Source organism: Podarcis bocagei (genome assembly GCF_964188305.1).
Source record: "Podarcis bocagei genome assembly, chromosome: 17".
NCBI classification, from domain to species: domain Eukaryota; kingdom Metazoa; phylum Chordata; class Lepidosauria; order Squamata; family Lacertidae; genus Podarcis; species Podarcis bocagei.
The window spans coordinates 43,528,346-43,552,481 of NC_138143.1; the positions used below are offsets into that span (position 1 = coordinate 43,528,346).

The 24,136-nt window shown below is 44.2% G+C and overlaps 1 protein-coding gene across 1 annotated transcript in view; it reads left to right on the plus strand.

Annotated features, from left to right (window-relative positions):
* Positions 1-286: 286 nt before the first annotated feature.
* Positions 287-24,136, plus strand: part of LOC308576803 (calsequestrin-2-like) — a 37,066-nt gene continuing 13,216 nt past the window's right edge. The window contains exons 1-6 of the mRNA XM_081176765.1: positions 287-777; positions 8,714-8,798; positions 11,301-11,401; positions 12,395-12,506; positions 13,739-13,812; positions 16,251-16,381. Coding sequence (XP_081032891.1) covers positions 544-777; positions 8,714-8,798; positions 11,301-11,401; positions 12,395-12,506; positions 13,739-13,812; positions 16,251-16,381 — 737 coding nt within the window. The 5' untranslated portion in view covers positions 287-543. The remainder of the gene's footprint in view (positions 778-8,713; positions 8,799-11,300; positions 11,402-12,394; positions 12,507-13,738; positions 13,813-16,250; positions 16,382-24,136) is intronic.

Genomic DNA, 24,136 nt, shown 5'->3' on the forward strand with positions numbered 1-24,136 from the left:
CGCCTCCCGATAAATAATGGAGGTATTTTAAGGCCAGTTACCCACAAAGTCCATGTAGTTGCTTGTCCCCTTCTGAAACTCAAAGGGAGATGTGTGCATTTTCTGCACAGCAGAGGCATCTCTGCGCATTCCTGCCCCTCCTCCCCTCTCCGCTATTCCCTTTCTCTCTCTGAGGCAAAGCAGAGTGCCAGCGAAGTCCCTCAATCGTGTCATATCTGTCCTTTTTATTCATTGCAGGGTCTATTTATAGCCCGAAACAACTGCTTCCTAAAAATGGAGTTCTTAATGACCCAGAAGCCGGGCCAAGCTATGTAAGGTATCCAGGGTTTGGTCTCCCAGCTTCTCCTGTCTGTCTTTTCGCCTTTGTCTTCCAACCAGGGTTGCTAGTTTGCTTCTCAGTGACCTCAATCTATCTAGACAGATTCATAGGGGAAGCTGAGGTGGCAGGAGGGGAGCAGATCAAGCTGGCACCCCGAGAGCTGGACCTCCGCAGGCTCTGGAATTCCACTTCCTTCCCCCAAGATAAACAAGAAACCCCCCGAGATGAAAACAGCTTGCTGGCTCCTGGCAGTTTTTTACGTGCTCACTGATTGCAGGGCAGAAGAAGGACTGGAATTCCCTACCTACGATGGGAAAGATCGGGTGATTGACCTGAGCGAGAAAAACTACAAGCAGGCCTTCAAGAAGTATGACATGGTCGGCGTGCTACTTCATGAGCCTGTGGCATCCGACAAAATTTCGCAGAGGCGTTTTCAAATGACTGAGATGGTGCTGGAGGTAAGTGTGGGTTGCATGTCACGGTCACACTCAGCACCTGGCGGGGGGGGGGGCACACACCAAATTGGGGACCTCCAAAGAGGCCTTTGGAATATGTTTGAGTGCAGATTTGCACCTAAATCCTAACTTTTCCGGCCTGGAAGGTTTGTGCCAATGAACCTCCTCAAAGCGGTCGCTGCCTCTGAGTTGCAGTAAGTGGGGAACATCCGAGCAATTCAGCAAGATCACAAATGCAAGCTTGATAGGCTTTCATCCACTAGTCAAACTCTCGGAACGTATTTCCCAGTCACTTATGTTTAATCCAAGTGTTTCTTCCATCTGCATTCCGGTATCAAAGCCATTGTTCTGCCCCTGTCAGGAATCCGACCCAAGCAAGCCTCTGCTAAATCAAGCTGAAAAAAATATTCCATTACTTAGAAAGCCTCAGTCTGTGCTAGACGCCGGTTTGTTCTCTGCTGCCTGCTTTCAGATCTCTTCACCGTTTGCTGTTCATGTTTATTTATTGTCAAAACCTATTTCTGAGCCAAGAATGTGTTTAATGCTCTGGTGGTGAGAAGGTTCCACTACCAGGGAGCAAAACGAAATGCTATACTGGCTGCCAGAGGAATCCTATAAGTAAGTACAGTCATACCTCGGGTTACAGATGCTTCAGGTTGCATGTTTTCGGGTTGCGCACCGCGCAAACCCAGAAGTACCGGAATGGGTTACTTCCAGGTTTTGGCACTCGCGCATGTGCAGAAGTGATAAATCGCGCTTTGTGCATGCACAGAAGTGCCAAATCGCAAACCTCGTGTGCGCAGACGCGGCGCTGTGGGTTGCAAACGCTGCTGGTTGTGATTGTGCCTCCCGCACGGATCACGTTCGCAACCTGAGCGTCCACTGTAAAACATGTAAAGGACTGCAAGGCATAGTGGAGGGATACCTTTTGGCAATCTGATTCTCCTGAAATGGCCAAGCTAAGAATTGGGAGAAAGAGATGCAGCAGCTCCTTCTTACAGAGAAGCCGTCCTACACTGCCCTGTTCCCAGCTAAAATGCCTACTGTGGCCTCCTCCTAGCGCTGAGTCTTGTGAACTTCTGTGGGTCTCTCAAAGCAAGGCAACGGTATGATATGAGAAGGAAGGAAGTCGTCTCCTAGCCTGTTCCCCTACTAATCCCAGGTAGAGCAAATTCATGTTGACAGTGGCAACTTTTAGCATCTCCCACCTGCTGCAACCAGGTCATCTTCCTGCCAGTGCTGCAGGTTGCCTTCATGTCCACGCAGATGCCTTTGCAGGCTTGCAGGCCAGGAACGAGCTGCATCCTCTTCCCTCGGAGATTTAATAGCAGGGGAACGAGAGCTCTGGCACATTCCCAAAGAAATCACATTGCCAAACCTTTTAATACGGCAGCCCAATAGGCAAAAATAGGGAGAGACAGGGGACAAAACACAGAGAGAGGTGGGAAATTTGTTCTCGGAAATTGTTATGGCGATGGGACTAAAGTGTGCCAAAGTGTTGCTAGCAGTGGCAAGACTTGCTTGACGAATTGTAGCAAATTGTTTCCGTAAAGAGGAGTGAGGAATCAGCCCATGGTGCATTCTCAGCCAGCGAAAGGCAGACTGTGGGCTGATCCGCATTTACCTTCCCCCTGCTGTTTCCGGGCACAGTCTGAGCACCTTGTTTTTGCTCTGGAGATTTCTGAATGAAAACCTGCCCTTTAAAGCTCTGTCCCATTCTAAGGGATGTTCCATTCTTGGCTCACCAGGCTACTTTTCGACATTGTGTTGTTCTTTTTTTGAAGCCGGTTCTTGGGTGGCCTTTGTGCAATTACAGGTCTTGCTAGGCCTGGCAATCAGTCTGTGGCATAATAATAATAATAATAATAATAATAATAATAATAATAATAATAATAATACCCCACCCATCTGGCTGGGTTACTCCAGCCACTCTGGGTGGCTCCCAATTAAAAATACAATAAAACATTAAACATTAAAAACTTCCCTAAACAGGGCTGCCTTCAGATGTCTTCTAAAAGTCAAATAGTTCTTTATTTCCTTGACATCTGATGGGAGGGTGTTCCGCATGGTGGGTGCCACTACCGAGATGGCCCTCTGCCTGGTTCCACTTCTCACAGGGAGGGAACAGCCAGAAGGCCCTCAGAGATGCACCTCAATGTCCGGGCTGAATGATGGGGGGTGGAGACACTCCTTCAGGTATACTTCAGGTATAATGAGAACAACTGAGGAGAGTGGAAGACCAGCATCTGTTGGATGAGGTTGTGCTAAGGCAGAGGGAACAGATTTCCTTGGGCTCACTAGCAAGCTTGACCCAGATGCCAGCAGTGCCAGATTTAGGACGGTGCGTGTGGTTCACCTGCACAAGGTACCGAGCCAAAGGGGCACAAAATTGAGACGATTGATAATTGAGAAGATCCATTAGGGGGTGCCAAATGTTGACCTAGCACAGGGTGCCATATTATGAAAGATTACCAACGTCCGCCCCTGATGCCAGCGTAGATCACTCTGATTTGACCCGCTCTAGGCAAATGGTGTGAAGAGCAGAGCAAAGCTTTCCTCAATTCATTCCTTTGGCCAAATCTGGGTACAGACTACAAACTGACTCTGCCCTGACATCCTTCTTGTCAGGGCTCATCCACGCTTGCCTTTCCTCTGCAAATTCCAAGCACAATCCGCACTTCAAAGCTCTGCGTCCAAGCACCCTTTTATTTTGCTCCAGAGCTTTCCCTATGAAAACTTGCTCTCTAGCGCTCATTTGGAGCAAACATCAATCCATAGAAAACTCAAATGGATGTTTGCTCCGATTGAGTGCTAAAGAGTGTTTTGGTTTTGGTTTTTGGCAGGGAAAGCTCTGGGGCATCTCCACCCCCCACCCCCACCCCCCAAAAATCCCACACTTGGACGTGGCTCTTTTAAGTGCATATCTGCACCTGGAAAGAGCAAGGCAAAAAGTAAGTAAGGGTGGATAAGTCCTGTGTTCCTGTACTGGGTGGAGAGGAAAAAAAGTCCCTTTCTTCCTACCCAGCGCACAAAATGCAAGCAGAGAAAAACAGGAAAGGAGTGGCTTCAACCATTTGTGATCTGACCCACAGCTGGCTTCTGCCCCATCCACCCACAGTATGTGGCCCCCACCAGATTACCCACCAAGGCCTTCAACATAGAATAAGTTTCCCATCTCAGTTTTGAGATGATAGGTTATGGGGTGGGGGGTGGAGAGAGGGAGAGAGAGAGAGAGAGAGAGAGAGAGAGAGAGAGAGAGAGAGATGCACATCTTTGACTTTCGCCCCATTACCAGGGAGGCAGACATGTCTGTTAAATCTCCCTCGGAGAGTATCTTCTCCAGTTACCTCACCCACAGGAGAGAGGTTTCTCTGCTCACGCTCCAGGAATTCAGTTTACAGGCATCTGGGACACACAATGGTGGGCTGATCTGCACACTGCCTCACAAAAGGTTTCATATAGTCTTACTAGGTCATATTTTTAGCTGGGCTGGGTGTTCCTAATTTTAGTGACCTTAAGCGAAAGGCATCCTGCAGCCCTGTGAACCTAGGATGAGGCCATGTTGAACTCCAGAACTTATTCCTACGCCCTGTTACAAGTCTGGTAAAAGAAACAAATTGGATGGATTGCAGCAATTGCAGTCTAACTGATTTCGGTTTCCTCGCTGGCATATGCAACTGGTACAGGGTTTTTGGCTAGGGCTACAATCTTTTGCACATGGTTGCGGGATGCAGTTCCATTAAACTCAGCAGGGCATTGTTGTTTAGTCGTTCAGTCGTGTCCGCCTCTTCGTGTCCCCCTGGACCAGAGCATGCCAGGCACTCCTGTCTTCCACTGCCTCCCCCAGTTTGGTCAAACTCATGTTAGGAACTTCAAGAACACTGTCCAGCCATCTCGTCCTCTGTCGTCCTCTTCTCCTTGTGCCCTCCATCTTTCCCAACATCAGGGTCTTTTCCAGGGAGTCTTCTCTTCTCATGAGGTGGCCAAAGTATTGGCACCTCAGCTTCAGGATCTGTCCTTCCAGGGAGCACAGCAGGGCATACTTTTGAGTAAACGTGAATAGGATCATGCTACCAATATGACGCAGGCAGAGTGGTGCATCAGATACGTAGAGTTTAACATAAACTATCTTCCACTGCCCTCCTAATCTCATTGGACATCCCATTGCTCTCAGGAGACAATGGAGGAGTGGGTCTTTGGGAATGAAGTCAAACTCTTGGAAGGTTGCATTGCCTGCTGTGTCTGTAGAGACCAATACAGGAGAGGCATGTTTTGCTGGACTTAGGATATCATCATTTCAACGGACACTGCGTTAGGCACAACCAACCACACATTCTGTTTTATATCCTTTCCTCACACAATTCCAAATTTTCATGTCAGAACGCATAAGGAGAGGTTCCGCTGCAAGCGACATCCACGTAACTTTCCAAGCTAACCAATTGCCACCTTCCCCAGTTGCTGGGACTTCACAGCACACCAACGGACTGCTCAAAATCCATTTTGCAAATAGCCCACACCGCTCTTCCAAGTTGTGCCTGCAAATGAATAGCCCAATTCTCCTCGGAAAGAGCTCTCAGATTAAATCTGGCTGGGCTGCCCTTGCTTCTAACATTACAACCAAAGCCTGAACTGCTGTCAGTGAGCGCCATGAGCAGATTTGGTGGTAGACCCGACCCCCCCCCCAAGAGGCTTCCAGCTGGCATTTGTTATCTTCTTCAGCCTCCTGGTGCTTTCAGAGCACACTTGGGCTCGGGCTATTTATAACAAAGATGTAGGGCATGCTGCACTTCCCAAGAGCCATGCTATTGTAGGACATTGAAGTAATCCCAAAGAGAAGGATCTGATGGAGGGAGGGGCACAGTGCAAGGTGGACGTGGGCAGGGCCCTCTTTAGCATAGCAAAGATCCACCCAGCGCCCCCAAATTAACTTTTATTGAGCTTTTTTTCTGGTGGGGGAGCCAACAATTTTGACTTTTTTGTTTCCTGACTCATTGGGAATATTTGATGCTACGGAGTAACACAGCGAGAGGGGAGGGGGTGGCTAACAACAGAGCGGCTCAGAGCGGCTAACAACAGTAAAAATAACACAGTTTACATAAAATCACAATCAATTAATTGAAATACATTCTAAAATCAATTCAGAGTCAAATTAATGGCAACCATTGGGCTAGAGTTCTGTGAGGATTGCCAAAGGAGGGGGTCAGACTGTGCCTTGGCCAAAGGCCTGGTGGAATAGCTCTGTCTTGCAGGCTCTGCGGAAAGATGTCAAGTCCCGCAGGGCCCTGGTCTCTTGTGACAGAGCGTTCCACCAGATCGGGGCCACGGCAGGAAAAGCAAAGCCCTGGCTCTGGTTGACAAAATGTCTTTTTTTCCTTTAATCGATTGTAAGGAAAACACTTGAAACCAAGTGTTGCCAAACAAGGGAGCAGATGGATAGCAGAGGAGTGAAAAAGAGACAGGCCTTTCTGGTGAAATTCAGCAGGGCTTGACTTTTGTTTTTCTCCTCTGCCTCATTGCCTGACCTGAATGCTTCCATTCCAGGCATAGGTGTGTCACTTGAACACAATGGGAAGGTGAAAGCAAGCTGTCAGGCAAACCCCTTTCCGGGAGCTGCCACTTTGGGAATGTGTCTTGGCATGTGCTAAGACAGCAACCTGCCCCAAGTCCTGAGTTGATGCTCAGACTTCCCGGGTGTTATGCTTATTGTGGGTGGAATTTTAAAAATTGGCCTATCTGCCTGCAAGTGTGGCCCTTTGCCAATTTTGCAAGGCCGGTTGCCATGTTCAAATGCTGATGCACTGAAGGGGGGATATGTTGTACATGTGTCACCACAAGAAGAGGCCTTTCCCGGCTCTTGGGCCGGAGTTGCAGGCTGCTGAGTCGCCTTGCATGCCAGTAACAGGGGAGCAATAGCAAGAGAACAGAGTCCAACTGCAGAAGCAAAAGAGAGGTTTGACTTTACAACAAAACAAGGAAATCATTGCCCTGTACTTAGAACTTCTACATACCCTCCAACACTTCTCCAATGAAAATAGGTATGTCCTATTCTATTATTATTATTATTATTATTATTATTATTATTATTATTATACCCCGCCCATCTGACTGGGTTGCCCCAGCCACTCTGGGTGGCTTCCAACATATATAAAAACATAATATATAATATCTAAAAACATAATAAAACATTAAGGACATTTTCTATATAGGGCTGCCTTCAGATGTCTTCTAAAGGTGGTATAGTTCCTTATCTCCTTGGCTCGGGGGTCACGTAACATACCCTCAAACCTTTCTCCGATGGAAATAGGGACGTCCTAAGGAAAAGTGGAACATTCCGGAGCCAAATCAGAAACCAGGATGGTTTCCGTAACTCTGGGACTGTCCCTGGAAAATTGGGACACTTGGAGAGTCTTCTACTGTAGCACCCTGCTTGTGGTTAACGCTTAGCTGGAATGAAATATTCAACGCAGCAATAGAGAAATTAAAACAATAATTTATTTGTCAGACAAATAAATGAGAGACACAGTGGTATATGGTTACCAAAGCTCTGCCCACTCCAGCCCTGATGGCCAGCACTTATATTTCCTCAGCCCAGCCCCCTTGCTCCTCCTGTGGCTGCCTCTGTTCAATCAGCCTGGTTGAAATTCCTATTGGCTGTTTGCTAGAACCAATCATAAAAGATACACCCATTTCCTATTACCTTTTATGGGAGACAAAGAGCTATATTTCCTTCTATCCATAAATGGCAGACAAGTAGCCATATATCTTACATTTGCCTCGACCAGGCACCTTAATTACCAGATCATCCTTGCCCTATTGCCCTATTGCCCTATTCACTCCAAAACAGATGGCTAATGGTTTTAATTTTTATCTTAAACAGAGATCTTGGGTTCACCTTCTCACACACCATCAATGAAATAAAAATCTAACATAAGAATCTAACATTTCTTACTTTCTAAATCCTTTGCATAATTACATTTAAGCCAATATATATACATAACATAGATAGATTTTTAGAAGGAAAGGCCTTTTCAAAGTAAAAAGGAAACAGCTTCCAAAAGCAACCCCTTTCAAGCCAGCTGCTGTTCCCATTAGCTCTTGCCCTTTAACCTTAGGAAAATATGACTCGAGTCTTCTGTTAAACAATAAAACTTACTATTTACCAACTCTTAATTAGTGTTTTTTGCAGCTTGATTGTATTCTGTAATTTGTATGGTCAGTGTGACCTTTTGCTCCCAGCCTGTAATTTCCTTTTACAACCCTGAGGCACTGCTATAGATCAGAGGGGCCCTGTTTAGGAAGATAAACATCTGCCAAAGCACCCAGCCAGCTGCTTTATGCCTGGCATAAAACATACAAACATTTGCAAATATATTTTTAAGCTCATTTTAAAATGCAGGCCTTGATCTGATGCTTCACTACCAGGGGCAGCCCATCCTGTTTCACCACCTGATGTGAAACAGGGCTGGCCCCTGTTCCCCCAAGGGGTGGGGAGGACGAGTGGCAGTGCAGTGGGGCGGAAGCAGTGGGGCGGATGGAACGCCTCCTCTTGCATATCTGTGTCCTGAGGCAACTGCTGCACTTCGCTTAATGGGAAGAAGAAGAGTTTGGATTTGATATTCCACTTTATCACTACCCGAAGGAGTTTCAAAACGGCTCACAATCTCCTTTCCCTTCCTCCCCCACAACAAACCCTCTGTGAGGTGAGTGGGGCTGAGAGACTTCAGAGAAGTGTGACTGGCCCAAGGTCACCCAGCAGCTGCAGGTGGAGCAGCGGGGAAGCAAACCCAGTTCACCAGATTACAAGTCCATCGCTCTTAACCGCTACACCACACTGGCTCTCAAAATGGCCGGCTTTGTCTTCTGCTCCATCAAATGTTATCTGTGGGATACTTGCCTGAGGAAGTTTGGACTGACAGCCTTGGTCTGTGTTTTCCTTCAGCTCGCTGCACAGGTCCTAGAAGAGAAAGGCATTGGTTTTGGATTAGTGGATTCCAAGAAAGATGCCAAACTTGCCAAAAAGCTGGGTAAGTGTGATCTGTTTATAATGCTGAAGATAATCATGAGTGAATGTTGAGGGGATTCCAGTGTCACATATCCAGTGACCAAAGTCAAATTACGATTCGCAGAGCAGCCAATGTTCTGCTGGGTGTTTACACATTACCACCAGCGCCTAGGCTTCCCTTGCCAGGGCCCTGATCCAACAAGATGCACTGCAGCGGCCATCTGGTCTCAGGCTGGCTGCAAGAGGCCCTTGCCCAAATTTCACTCTAGAGCAGTTGATGAATTCAGTCTTTCATATGCAATTGTTCCAATGAGACCAGCGTGAACGAAACAGCCCTGGACAACAATGACATGGCTACGCTGGAGCAAAGTTAAAGCTGCTGTACTTCTGTGGTAGTTTAAAAGGACTGTGTGGGTACTTAAAAATAGGTATGGCACTCAAAGTGAGAGCCGCCAATAGCAGGGGACAAAGCCTCAAGGAGGAACAGAAAGTGATGGAGAGGAGGCAGAAGACGGAGATTGTTGGAAAGGCTTGGAGTAGGACCTGTAAGAAACTACGGTACATTGGTAAAGGACACAGTTTATATTACTTGGGAAGTTACCTCTTTGGTTACACAAACAGAGACTCATAGAATTATATTAATGGAATACGCACAGCTTGCAGATTTAACATATAGAATAAGAGAACAAGAAGAATGTACCTTTATGGGTGAAAATTGTTTGTATGGGTGAAAAATGCTTATATGGTTGAAAATTGTGTTTATTTAAGAACGCTGGTAGCATTAAGATAAATTCAACAGTGTAAGTAAGTTTTGATGGATGTAACAATGGATTACTGAATGGTTTACTTCATGTAAAATGTGCAGGGATGGATGGTATGCAAAATGAACCACAGAAAGAGAAGAATGGAAGCCATTAATTAAAGTTTGTTTAAATGAATATTTTAAAATGTAAATGAGATGATAATAATAATAGAATTATAGAGTTGGAAGGGAGCTTGAGGGTCCACTGGTCTAACCCCCTGCAGTGCAGGAATTGCAACTAGATCATCCTTGACAGATGGCCGTCCACCCTCTGCTTAAAAACCTGCAAGGAAGGAGAGTCCACCACCTTCCGAAGGAGTCCAAAGGGAGAGATCAAGCCCCCAGCAGGAGTAAAGCAGACTGAGAGAGACATGGAGGCACTGACATCTCCAGGGGAACTGGATTGCCACACAATGATCTTGGCACAGCAATGGAAGCAGAGGAAGAATTCAGTCTGTAGCTAGCGGAGCTAACGGTGGCTGATTAAAAGGAGAAGATGGAGACAAAGGGCAGTCTCCAAATAACTTGTTTCATCAGTGCAAGGATTTACATGTGCGCAATGGAACACTCCACTATACACCCTCAAATCTTTTCTGCGTTCCCCCCTGAACCCTCCAGAGAAGATTTGAGGAGGGCATGGGGAGAGAAGAGGGGGGAGGTTTCTGTTAGAATTCCTGCTCCATGATTGCAGTCATGGGATTGTTGTCTATCACATGACGGTGTATGTTTTGACTCCACAAAGTGGGAAGTGACAGAGACAGGATGTTTGTGTTACTGTGTTCCGTGAAGTGGGACTATTGTCCTTTGTTCTTTTTCTCTTTGCTGTCTGATGCTAGAGAGAGAGGGAGCCATGTTGCAGTGCTCCGTGTGTGTTTCTATGTAAATAAAGTAGATTAGCCAAAATGCTGAGTTGCTGTTATGCAACTGTGCAAACTCTGCGGATCCCTAAGTGTTCCAGTGTCTGTTGGCATCGGTCATTGTGATGTTCGGGCTGAAGAAAGCTTTTGAAGCTCCTGAACGAACAACCAGGAGGGAGAGAACATGCCAGTCAAGCATGTGTCTCTCTTCCAGGGTCCTACTCGAGTGTAGGACAAGCTCCTGACAGTTTCATTGCACAAGTGGAAATCCTTGTGCTGATAGAATGAGATAGCTTCATACCGCCCAGAGATGTTTTATTGTCTAGCAAGAGGGACAGGACCAGGAGGAACTGAGTGCAACACTCTGAAATATTTAAACAGTTAAAAGGAATATTTGCTGTATACTGTGACCCTGGAGAAAATGGAACTGTTGGAGGGTATGCTATCTGAATCTTTTCAACTCCAGTCCCAGGACTGAGGGCTCATCCACACCTTTGTTTGTCCTATGATTTATTTTGCCAGGCAGAGCAGCAGGACAAGAAAAGAACTTTGAAGTCACAGGACAAATAGGAGAAATTGTGAGACAAATGGCAGTGTGGATGAGCCCCGACTGTCCTTTGTTCTGTTTCAGATGCAGATATTGCTGGCACCACTTCCAGCCAAGGAAGGCTGTTCACCTTCCAGAAGGGTCTCCAGCTAACATCCCACAGCAGATTCTTAATAGACCCAGTGTGACCATTTCAGCAGGCTCTTTTTCAACATCACCCAGTTTTACAGCTATAAAATCACAGGGCTGGAAGGAACCTCACCAGCCCATTTAGTCTAACTGCAAAGTCGTTGCTCTCTCTGTATGCCCTTTCTCCAGGTCTGGATGAAGAAGGAAGCCTGTACATCTTTAAGGAGGATCACATCATCGAGTTTGATGGGCAAATGGCTGCAGACGTCTTGGTTGAATTCCTCCTAGATGTAAGTACAAACAAAACCAGAACTGGCCCAATAAATTCTCCCACATTTATAGTTGAAATAATGTATTGATGTTAATGCTCTTTGCAACTTATGTGATACCTTATTCTTGGTCTCTGGGCAAATGTAATATATAAGCCATAAATTGTGAATGGAAACGTGCTTTCGTCTAAAAAGGACTGTTCTCAACGCTGTCTCCTTTTTTCTCCAATACTGTTCAAGTGGAAATTTTGAACTCTTGTTTTGTTCCAAGCATGGCCAGTACCCAAGACTGCAATCCTATGCACATTTAATTGGGAGTAAACTTCACTATATATCATGGGACCTATTTTTGAATAGTTGTGCATTAGATTGGACTGCATGGCCACAAATAATAACACTAGAAAGTTAGCCCACACAGGGTTACTCCTGAGTGAACTTGTTTAGCATTATGATGCAATAATACCTGTTATTTCTGACATATTCCCTAAATGCTGATTCTGAAGATTTTAATATGCAGACAATGCCATTGAATCAGCTCTTGTAGAGCCGCATCCTCAGCACCTAGTTTGTATACAGCAATCTTCCCTGATCTGTTTTGGACTATAACGCCCATCACTCCAAGCCACCATAACTGGCCAGACAGATGGGCATTATAGTAAAAAATATCTGGCTCAATACTATGGAGCCGAGTGAAGAATCCCAGATGGCATATAGAGAAATAGTCCCACTTGATGAGACACTTCGGACTACAAAAGTTACATTAGTAAAAGAAAACAGCATTTTGAATGCATTACAAACATGCGACACTGGATGGTGCTGGAGAGCAAAAAAAACCCACCTATGTTATTTTCCATAGTGTTTTTCCGCTTTTGTTATAATGATTTAATTTCTGACTTATTTATAGCGTGTTTTTTCCCCTGTTTGTAGGTCCACCCTTTGTTTCATATCAGGCAGTAAGCACCCCATTTACATTGCTAATAAGTTGTTCTTGACCAAATTCTTTCTTCATGGCAGCTGATGGAAGACCCAGTGGAGATCATCAACAGCAAATTGGAGCTGCAGGCCTTTGACCACATGGAAGAAGAGACCAAACTCATTGGCTACTTCAAAGGAGAAGACTCAGAACGTAGGTTTGGTTGGGGGATTCGTAGGTCTTGGCGGATTCTGAAGGGGTCTAAGAAGGTCAACGTTTCTCATCCAAATTCTGCAGCAAGATAGACAGACTTGCTTAAGGGAGCTCTGTCCGCCTTGCTACTGAATTGGTCTTGTGATGCAATTCCCGTGTTCTGTTCAGCATGTCAATGGAAAACCGAAAGAGGTCACAAAATGTGTGCAGTGGAGATGGAATGCAAGGGGGTGGGTGGTGCCCTTGCTCCCATCCTCAGCACATCCCAAAGTCTGAGCAGATCCTAAGCGTGCAGGCTTACACACAGAAGGAAAGTTTCTCATCCCTCCTGCCTCCGCAGACTCCTGCATCCCTCAAGAAGACATCCCAGAAGGATGGGGTCCTCCTGAAGAATGTGGGATGGAGCGCAGGGCAGGGGCTGTCCTTACATGAACTTCCTTAACCATTCTTAGGCTCCAAGCTTAATTTGGGGTGATTAGAGCCACCCCCGCTGTATAAGTAGCCCCTTGCGCCCCTTTATACGTTTTTCGGGAGAGCGTCTCTCACCCTCTTGAGGCATTTAACTTTTCAGTTCAAGCCACAGCTGGGCAGCCCTGTTTAGGGAAGTTTTTAATATTATGCTGGGAGCTGCCCAGATGGGCCGGCTATAAATAGTAATTTATTATTATTATTATTATTATTATTATTATTATTATTATTATTATTATTAAACTTTTCAGTTCAAGCTGCAGCTAGGTTGCCACCTCCATGAACCTCTCCTAACTACATAATATTTTCACTTTCCCATTCACTGCAAAAGCTAGAGAGAGAAAACGCATGTGAGCTCTTGCAAATCCACAACATGGATTCCTTAAACTTTGGAGCTGGATGCATGTGGTTTTCAAACGAGGATAGTATAGACAAATAAATCTCATTTTAAAGGGTTCTCTGTGCTTTTGAAAAGTGATATTTTAACTCATGTCCCGTTTCATATTATGAGAATAGCTTGATTTTGTGTTTTCCGCTCTTTCCCACTTATTCTGTGAGGAAAGAGGGGCTCCGCAATGGCAGAATCAGGCCAGGCTGCAAAGCGCAGCAGCAGCAAGGGTGGAAATGCAGGGTTGGTTTCTAGACTGACTACTGTGGGAGTTATTTTTGATCCAGCTTTCAGAAGATGATGCCAGTGCATGTGTTAATCTTCATTTAAGATGACCAATCGGGAAATAATCTTCTCCTTCCTTTCTGCTTCTCAGATTACAAAGCATTTGAGGAGGCAGCAGAACACTTCCAGCCCTACGTCAAGTTCTTTGCCACCTTTGACAAAGGGGTAAGCAGCTGGAACCCCACAAATTCCACATAAGAGCTGTTAGGAAGGATTGCAGCAATAGAGTTTGGCTTTGATATCCCGCCTTTCACTCCCCTTCAGGAGTCTCAAAGCAGTTAACATTCTCCTTTCCCTTCCTCCCCACAACAAACACTCTGTGAGGTGAGTGGGGCTGAGAGACTTCAGAGAAGTGTGACTGGCCCAAGGTCACCCAGCAGCTGCAGGTGGAGGAGCGGAGACGCAAACCCGGTTCCCCACATTACGAGACTACCGCTCTTAACCACTAGCTTTTTTAAGCATTGCTTTTAGCAATGGCTAAATCTGGTGGTGGTTAAATATGAGTCATGCCAGGGGTAGGCAGCCTAAGGCCTGGAGGCTGGATGTGGCCCAATCACCTTCTCAATCCGGCCAGAGGACGGTCCGGGAATCAGCATGTTTTTACATGAGTAGAATGTGTGTTTTTATTTAAAATGCATCTGTGGGTTATTTGTGGGGCACAGGAATTCGTTCAAACCCCCCCCCCCAAAAAAAAATATAGTTCGGCCCACCACATGGTCTGAGGGACGGTGGACCGCCCCATGGCTGAAAAAGGTTGCTGACCCCTAAATCATGCCATACTCCCATGGCAAGCGAGTTTGCCAGTTGTTCATGCATCGCTTGCAAGAACTACTGTACAGGTTCCTAGGTGTTGGTGCAAGTGTGTATGTGTGTGTGTAAAGGAGAATTCTTGAATGCCAAGATTCAATTTTGGGGCAAGTACTCTTTCGAGAGACAACCTTAGCAGAGGTTTAAAGTCACAAAATATGCAGCAAAGCAATGTGTGGAAACATAGGCTCTTAGACATTTTAAATATCCCCTACCAAGTAAATTTCAGAATGTCCCCTTCAAAAGTTTCTTTCCAAACTTTCCCGTTCCCCCCAGCACAGGAAAAAGACCACGTTTAGTAAACACGTTTAGAGTTTACTTACAAACTCTCCAAAGGTCAGAGTCATGTGCTTTTCCATACATCAGTCAGAAAAGTTACAGAGGCAGTAGCACTTAGCTTAGTTACAAAGTGATGCAAGTTCCTAAATTATTGGTATAGTAACTCAAGAATGCCTGCCAACCCAGCAGTTTGAAAGCACCCCCGGGTGCAAGTAGATAAATAGGGACCGCTTACTAGCGGGAAGGTAAACGGTGTTTCCGTGTGCTGCGCTGGCTCGCCAGATGCAGCTTGTCACGCTGGCCACGTGACCCGGAAGTGTCTGCGGACAGCGCTGGCCCCCGGCCTCTTAAGTGAGATGGGCGCACAACCCTAGAGTCGGACACGACTGGCCCGTACGGGCAGGGGTACCTTTACCTTTTAACTCAAGAATGGCTTATGAGAGCCAGGTGGTTGAGCTGATGTCTGTGTTATCAAAATTGTTTTGTGAATTACCGCTGCTGAGAATGTAATTATCATTATCTGTAGTTTTCAAAAATTAATCTCCCTCTGACCTTACTTTTTACAATCTCGCACCCTATCGTATATCTGTGTACCTGCAACTCAGGATAACACTTCATTCATCTGATGAAGTGGGGTGTGGGCCACAGTTTTTCTTGCCATTTATATTGGGACTTGATACTCAAACCTTGATGACTTGGAATGAAATTCAAAAGAAGATGAGGGGTGTATTTGATTTCTTTTTTATGTACAGTGTTTCATAGTTGTTAAGAGGCATATAAAGGTCTTGTGTATTTCTTTATTCGTGTGAAATAATCATTCATTCCTATAATCTGCCCACATGTAACAGTATCCTTGCCATCCGAGTTTCCACTTTTCTCAGTTCCCACATTTTTTGAAGTCAGGTGGATGGTGACCAGTGAAATTGTATTTTTGTTCTGGCATCTTGGCTGTGGGATACTGTCCCTAAAGAGACTCACTCATTGCTGCCGATCCTGATGTCTGTTCCGCACCAGATAAACATTTTTTATTGCCTGATGCTTTTAATGCTAACTTGTTTTAGATCTTTTCCTAGCAACTGTGGATGTTCTTGCTTTAACTTATTAATGTTGTTATTTATGTTGTTAGCTGCAAGCCGCTTAAAATATTTGGACTAGATGTAAATTACAGTATCTTAATAAATTATTGTATATGCATATAGAAAGGGGATTTTTAAACTGTGCATGTGGGATTATAGAACAAACAAACGAAAACTGCCATTCAACCTTGCTAGATTCAATTTTGCTTTGTTAGTTTTCAGAAGAGCATTGCTGATTCTAATGATAGCAGTGTTTTTGTTGTTATGAAAGTATGTAGTGCTATATTTCTTTGTTGCGGTATTTTAACTTTCCACATACTTACATGTTGAATAATTCTATCATTCAGAAAGTGTTCAGTGTGAGCTGACAATATATTAGAGAGAAATGTTTTTCAGCAAAAGAAATGCCCATAATTTACCAGTTTCTTTGCTTGTTTATAGGTTGCAAAGAAACTGGGCCTGAAGCTAAATGAGGTGGATTTCTATGAGCCCTTTATGGATGAACCGGTCCATGTCCCTGACAAGCCATATACAGAAGAAGAACTGGTGGATTTTGTGAATGAGCACAGAAGGTATCAATCACGGAACTCAGAATGGTACCCCTTGTCCTGTAGGGTCAGGGCATCCCAGTTGCAGTGCAGACCCTCCAAATGTCCCTATTTTCCAGGGACTGTCCCAGATTTACAGAAGCCATCCTGGTTTCTGATTTGATCCTAGAACATCTCACTTTTCCTAAGGCCATCCCAGTTTAAACGGAGAAATGTTGACGGATATGGAGTTGTACGACTCCCAAGCCAAGGAGATTAGTAACACTATAAACTTTAGAAAACATCTGAAAGCAGCCCTGTAATAGTTTTACTGTTTTTATAGATGTTGGAAGCTGCCCAGAGGGGCTGGAGCAACCCAGTCAGATGGGTGGGGCAATAATAATAATGATGATAATAATAATAATAATAATAATAATAATAATAATAATAATAATAATAATAATAATAATAGAATAGGACGTCCCTTTTTTCATCAGAGAAATGTTGGAGGGTATGAGTTCAGGTGTCTGTCTTCCCAATCTGTCTCTCATCTGAGAGTGGCAAACGTCCTATTGAAGGCTTGTGTTTTACAGGCCCTGCTTTTGCAGGTTTCTTGATTATTGTGGTGTAGTGGTTGAGAGCGGTAGATTCGTAATCTGGTGAACCAGGTTCACGTCTCCACTCCTCCACTTGCAGCTGCTGGGTGACCTTGGGCCAGTCACACTTCTCTGAAGTCTCTCAGCTCCACTCACCTCGCAGAGTGTTTGTTGTGGGGGAGGAAGGGAAAGGAGATTGTTGGCCGCTTTGAGATTTCTTTGTTGTTGTTTAGTCGTTTAGTCGCGTCCGACTCTTCGTAACCCCATGGACCAGAGCACGCCAGGGTAGTGATAAAGTGGGATATCAAATCCAAACTCTTCCTCCTCCTCCTCCTCCTCCTCTTCTTCTTCTCCTTCTCCTTCTCACAGCCTGCACAAAAACCTCTTCATGAGTGATTTGCAGATATTTGGTAACTCAAAATGGGGGTGTATCAATAGACCAATAATTTGGAAATCCTGCAGGGTTTATTTATTCGTGAAAAGAGCAATAGAATGGAGGGTTACTGAGTGGCACACAACATTATAATCTGCATGGCCATGTTTGCATCCACACACATACAGTACATGGATTGCAATGAAGAATTATTTGCAGCTTGTGTTGCCCAGGGATGTAGCTAGGATTTGTGGAGATATGGGCCCACCACCTGTGCTTTAGATCCTTGCCCATCCTGGCTAATAAAAGCTGCCAGAGAAGGTCTGGCCACATAGGTTTGTGTTGTGCCCAATTTCTCTTTTTAGCAAGGTATAATGCCATCTGGCTTCAAGTAAGAGGAGGTAAGGCCACTTTTTGAAAAGTTGTCACTGGACTTGACAGCATTACACAACTATTGGTCAGTCTGAAATAATTCCTTAGGGGGCAAAGTGTTGCCCAAACAGAAACAGGTGGTGGCGTCTTGGTTCCAGGTTTCCCTAGATGAAATTGATTTCCTAGGCCCATTTCAATCTGGCTTCAAGTCTGGTTATGGAACAGACATGAACTTTGCTGCCTTAGTAGATGACTTTCACAGGGAAAGGGAGCACATTCCTGTTGATTCTGCCAAATTCTTTGGTGGCATAAAATACCATAAATCCTTCTGGATGTTGGTGGTCACCATTGATGCCAACTGTCAGGGCTGCTTCCAGATCCGAGCTCACAGAGGATCACGCTAGCCAGCGTTCACTTTATAAAAGTCTTTATTGAGTTACAGTTTCCAATTTAAAACTGCCGCAGGCAGCCCTACGTCTTATCAGCTAGACCGGCGAAGCTCCGTCTGAGTCCCCGCCTCCTGTACACCAACTTAATAACCTCGCCTTACTCCACCTTTTCCGTCTTCCCCTCCTTCTCTGGGTCCCTCTGCCCCCCGTGGTCTCTTCCTTCCTGGATTCTTCTGACGCTGACCCCCCGGACCCTTCTGTCTCCTTGTGGCGGGCTTTAGGACCTGGCTCCCTTTCCGGGCTGCTTACTCTGCCGCCTTCCTGTACATTTGAACTTGGCGCGCGCGCCCAACCTCCCACTTTCCGCTTGACCGTTCCTTCGCTCCCCGATGGAGGTGTGGCCACTCCTGACTCGTGCCCTCCCCCCTTCGGCGAGCCGCCGGATCCCGATACCTGGCGCCCTTCTTCCCCACTGCGCTCTGTTGGGGACGTTGGCCCTGATTTCCCACTGCTGCTCTCTGAACCCCCTTTTGTCCCTTTTTCCTGGGGTGTCCCCTTGATCTCCCCCCTCGCTCTGGCCACTGGCGCTCCTTTCTGTGAATCTTCCGATTCACTGGAAAGACTCGGAGATCTCGGGTCGTCGTCATCGCTCATCTTTCCTTCGGACTCCTCCCCCTCGCTCTCTGTTTCCTCCCTTGCCCTCGCCTCTGCTCCTGAACCCCTGACACCAACCCTTTAAACGTATGCAAATAGTAGGTGGATAGAAAAAGATACATTTTACTTGCCCAAAAATGGAAATCAGAAGAAGTCCTGACGGAAGAAGAATGGATACAAAAAATTGTGGAATATGCAGGAATGGCGAAACTTACCAGAAAAAAATAAGAAATCAAGATAACAAACTTTAGATAAAAGAATGGAAATGGTTTATTGAATATTTACAAACAAACTGTAAACAGATAAGAACATTGGCAGGATTATTGTAATAACCTGCAGTTTTATAAGAGTTTGCATTTAAAGTAGATGAATAAATGATTAAGTTAATTTGGAATATGCAGAAAATATAAAAAAAATTAATTGAAGGAACCGCAGAAAGAGGGGGAAGGAAGTTGAGTTTCAAAACATTAAAATGATTGTAAAATTATTGAAATGCATAAAATTGAAAATCATAAATAAACATTATCAGAAAAGACCTCTCCTCTTCACGGAGGGGAGGTCTTGTGTGCGGGAACCACTTCCCGCGCTGGCAGGGGGCGTAACTCAGCCCCCTGCGTCTCTGAGTCTTGTGCCCGCGTCACGCTCACCAGCCAGCCTACAAGGCTTAGCTGTATTTGTTTTTTTTTTTTTTTTTAAATACTTTTTATTAGGTTTTCTTCATCATATACAGTCAAGAAAAAAGGAAAAAAAAAAAGAAAACATAGCCAAAGAAGGGCAATACACGTAAAAAAGACATTAAATAAACATAAAAAATTAGGAAAATGAAAAAAGAGAAAATACATACAAACAGTTTACTAGTAGCAACTTCCTTCCCTCCTGATCTCGGATTCCTACCTTCAATGATTTCATCAAACAGCTGGTATAGACTTTTGGTTTATAACATTGGAAGATTAGGTCAAACCTACTGTAGTTGGTAAGTTACTATAATTACTATCAAAATAAACTATAAATTTATTCCAGTCTTCTTTTAACTTTGTATTTTTTTGATTTCTAATTCTTTGCGTCAATTTTGCCATTTCTATAAAACCATAGAGTTTCAGTTGCCAATCTTTCACCGTTGGTAAAGTTGGGTTTTTCCAATTCTGGGCAATTAACATTCTGGCCGCAGCTGTTGCATATTGGAACAGGGTTTTATCTTTTTCCGGTATTTCTTTTCCCACCATCCCTAGTAAAAAGGCCTCTGGTTTTTTGGGGAATGTGAGTCTAAATATTTTTTTTAATTCATCATATATCTGATTCCAAAATTTTTTTACTCCCTCACATGTCCACCACATATGTATGAAATTCCCTTCACTTGTTTTACATTTCCAGCAGGCCTTGTTACCGGTCTTATACATCCTATTTAATTTTTCTGGGGTTAAATACCATCTGTATATCATTTTTTCTAAGTTTTCTCTGATAGCAGCACTTGCCGTGAATTTTATTCCCTCATTCCATAATTTTAGCCATTTCTCATGTTCTATATTGTGTCCCAAATCTCTTGCCCACTTTACCGTAACTTCCTTAATTTCTATATCTTTCGTGTCCCATTCTAGTAAAATGTTATACATTTTAGATAGTAACTTAGGTCTACTTTCAATTATTTCAATTTGGAATCTTGATTTCTTTTCACTCATTCCTACTTTCTTGTCTTCCGTCCATCTTGCATTAATTTGATGATAATGTAGCCAACCCTTCAGCTTTCCTTGCAATTCCTCATACGGTCTTAATTTCCAGCCTTCATGGGAGCTTGTCAGTAAATCTTCATATGTTAAGTGTTGTTCATCCAAATTTGTTTTTTAAATGATAAGATATCTGTTGGGGATAGCCACCAGGGTGTTTTAGATTCTAGCAGTTTTCTGTTTCTTTCCCAGACTTCGTATATCGGACCTCTGACAATATGGTTCGAAAAGCTCTTATGTACTTTCCCTTTACTTGACCAAAGATAGGCATGCCAGCCGAACCTGTTTTCTACACCCTCAAGTTCTAATAGGTCCTTGTTTTCCAGAGTTATCCAATCTTTCACCCAGCATAAGCAGGCTGCTTCATAATATAATCTTAAGTTGGGTACCGCCAGTCCTCCTCTCTCCTTTCGGTCCGTGAGTAATTTGTATCTAATCCTTGGCCTCCTTCCCTGCCATATGAACCTAGAGAGGACTTTCTGCCAATCTTTAAATATTTTAGTCCCTCTGATGACCGGAATATTTTGGAAGAGGAACAACATCTTAGGAAGAATGTTCATTTTTATTGCCTCCATCCTGCCAAGCCACGAAAGGTTTACTCTGTTCCAGACATCCAGGTCTTTTTTAACTTTATTCCAGGTTGCTGTATAGTTATCTTCAATTAGATTTATATTTTTAGGTGTGAGCCAAATACCTAAATATTTTACTTTTTTGGTTACTTCGATTCCATGTTGTCTCTCTAATTTGCCTTTTATCTCATTTCTCAAATTCTTTGTTAAGATCTTGGTTTTTGATCTGTTCAGTTTAAATCCAGCTAGCTTACCATATTCTTCTAATATTTCCAACGCCTTCTCGGTGCTTCTTAACGGTTCTTCTAAGGACAACATCAGGTCGTCTGCGTAAGCTTTTAGTTTGAACTCCCTTGATCCTATTTTTATCCCTCGGATGTCAGATGAAGATCTTATTTTATTTGCTAGAACTTCTAATACCATAATGAATAAGAGCGGGGAGAGGGGGCAGCCTTGCCTGGTTCCTTTTTCAATTTGGAATGTATCTGTGAGGTTATTATTTATCACCAGTTTGGCCGATTGTTTTGAATATATTGCCTGTATTCCTTTCAGAAATTCTCCCTCTATCCCGGCTTCCTCCATAGTCTTTAGTAAAAACGACCAAGAGACGTTGTCAAACGCTTTTTCTGCGTCTATAAAAATCAAGGCCGCTGGGATATCGTTGTTGATTTCCAGGTATTCGATTAAGTTTATAGTGTGTCTCACATTATCTTTCAGAAACCTGTTCGGTAAGAAGCCTGCTTGGTCTTTGTGTATTAGATGTATCAAGCATTTTTTTAATCTATTTGCCATAATGTCGGCAAATATTTTATAGTCGTTATTCAATAAAGATATTGGCCTGTAATTTTTAATACACATTTTATCTGTATCTGGTTTTGGAATTAATGTTATGTAGGCTTCCCTCCACGACTCGGGTATTTTCCCTCCTCCTAAGATGTTGTTGATGGTATCACGGAGCGTCAATGATAGTTGATTTCCTAGAACTTTATAATATTTGGCCGAAAGGCCGTCCGGGCCTGGGGCTTTTCCTATTTTCATTTTTTTTATAGCATTTTGGACTTCTTCTGTACTAATGGGTTTGTTTAATTGAAATCTTTCTTCCTCTGTGATGGTCTTCCCTTTATGTCTCCTCAGATATCTATCTATTTGTGTCATGTCCTCTTCTCCTCTCTTATATAGTTCCTCATAAAACTCGAGAAACTTCTTTCGTATTCTTATGGGGTCTACTATCAAATCTTCCTCTACCTTTATTTTGTTAATCGTATTCTGTTTCTGTCTTTTCCTCAATTGCCAGGCTAAAAATTTCCCTGTTTTATTCGCTGACTCAAAATATCTCTGCTTCATTAGTTTAATTTTCCATTCGATTTCTTGGCTGGTCAACATCGAATATTGTGTTTGTAACATTTTTATTGTTTGAATACTTTGCTCATCCTTCGGGTGGTCTATTAATTTTTTCTCGTATTCTCTTAGTTGCTTGAGTATCTCCTCCTTCTCCTGCTGTCTTATCTTCTTCTTATAGTTGTTTTGTTGAATAAATAGACCTCTTACTACCGCCTTACTGGCGTCCCACACCACTTCTATGTTTGTTCCTGTATTCAAATTTAAGTCAAAGTACTCTTTTAAGGTAGTTTTGGCCTTTTCTATAACGTCGTCATTTTCTAGTAGATGTTCATTTAGTCTCCATCTAAAACTTCCCTGTGTAACACCTTTGATTTCTAAAGTTATCAGGTTATGGTCTGAAAATGTTCTTGGGTCTATTTCACAGCTTGTTGCTCTTAGGGTAAGTACTCGCGAAGTCCAGATTTGATCTATTCTGCCCCAACTTTTATGCACTTCCGAAAAGAAAGTAAACTGTTTTCCTGTCGGATGTAAATATCTCCATATATCTATTAAGTCTAGGTTTTCTTCCAGATCTTGAAATGATTTCGGTAATTTTCCTTGATTTCGTTTCTTATTTTCGGTTTGTCTGTCAATTTCTGGTGACGGCACCGCGTTAAAGTCTCCCAATAATATCATCTTGTTATCATCTAAGTCTATTAGAACTTCCGGTTTGGCTCGCAAACAGTACGGGAGCGCGGAGAAGTTGTTGCACGACTTCTCCGAACTGCACGGGGGTTTTGAGGGGCAACGCAAAGGCACTGTGACCCCCAAAACCTCCAGGGGGGCCCCCTGGAGGGAAATGCTTCCAGCAGCGTCAGAAAGGTTCGAAGCTTTTTGGAATTTTCCCGATTTTTGGGAGGACTCCGGAGCAAAGGGACCGAAAGACGCATTTTGGTAAGCTCTGCGACCCCGTGCAGCTATGTCTCGAGCCCCCGCTGAAAAGAGGCGACAAATCTCCGAAATCTTTTAAAACTGTTGCCTTTGGAGTTGCCAAAATAAATGTTGGAGTGCAAGATTAGGAGATAGGACTCCAAGGCGCGACAGATGTTAACGGATTAATTTTAAGGAGCCCGACTGTATCCCGGAGTTAAGATGGCGCTGGGAGTTAATTGGAAGAGTGAGACAAAGTAGCTAAACCTCACCCGCTGTAGAACAAAGAGAGGAAAGACCCCGTCGGAGGCTCCGCGGGGCAAAGTAACAGTAAAAAAGTAAAAAAGTATATAAATGAAATGAAACTTTAAAAACTTTGTATCAAAAAGCGGATTGCTGGAGAACCCCGAACTGAAAGCTAAAAACTAAAGAGAGAACCGGGAGGAACGAGCGGAGGGACGTTTAGGAGAGGTGACGACGAACGGAGGGGGAAGAAAGAGTAAAACAGCTTGGGAGTCGGCGAGCAAGGCCCCCCCCCAGCCCCCGTGACGGGATATAAGAGTGGCCCCGACTCTCCGTACCTATCTTCCCTGGCTTCGTCCGTAGATCTCCAGCGTTTTCAGTCTGTTGCCATATTATTGTAACAATAAAAGAGACACAGCACGCAAGCTCAGGCGTGTGAGACGATACAGTTTGCCGTGGAGGGCAGAGGCTGGTTAGCGGACGTGCGGATGGACGTGTGGCTGGACGTGCCCGAAATTGGCCTTTCCCGAAGGGTTTAGAGACTTCGAAAGATCTCTCCGTCTCATCTTTGCTTTTTTGTTTCTTTGCTTCCTTCCTTCTTCTGGATTGATTTTGCGTCGTGGAGCCGGCCCC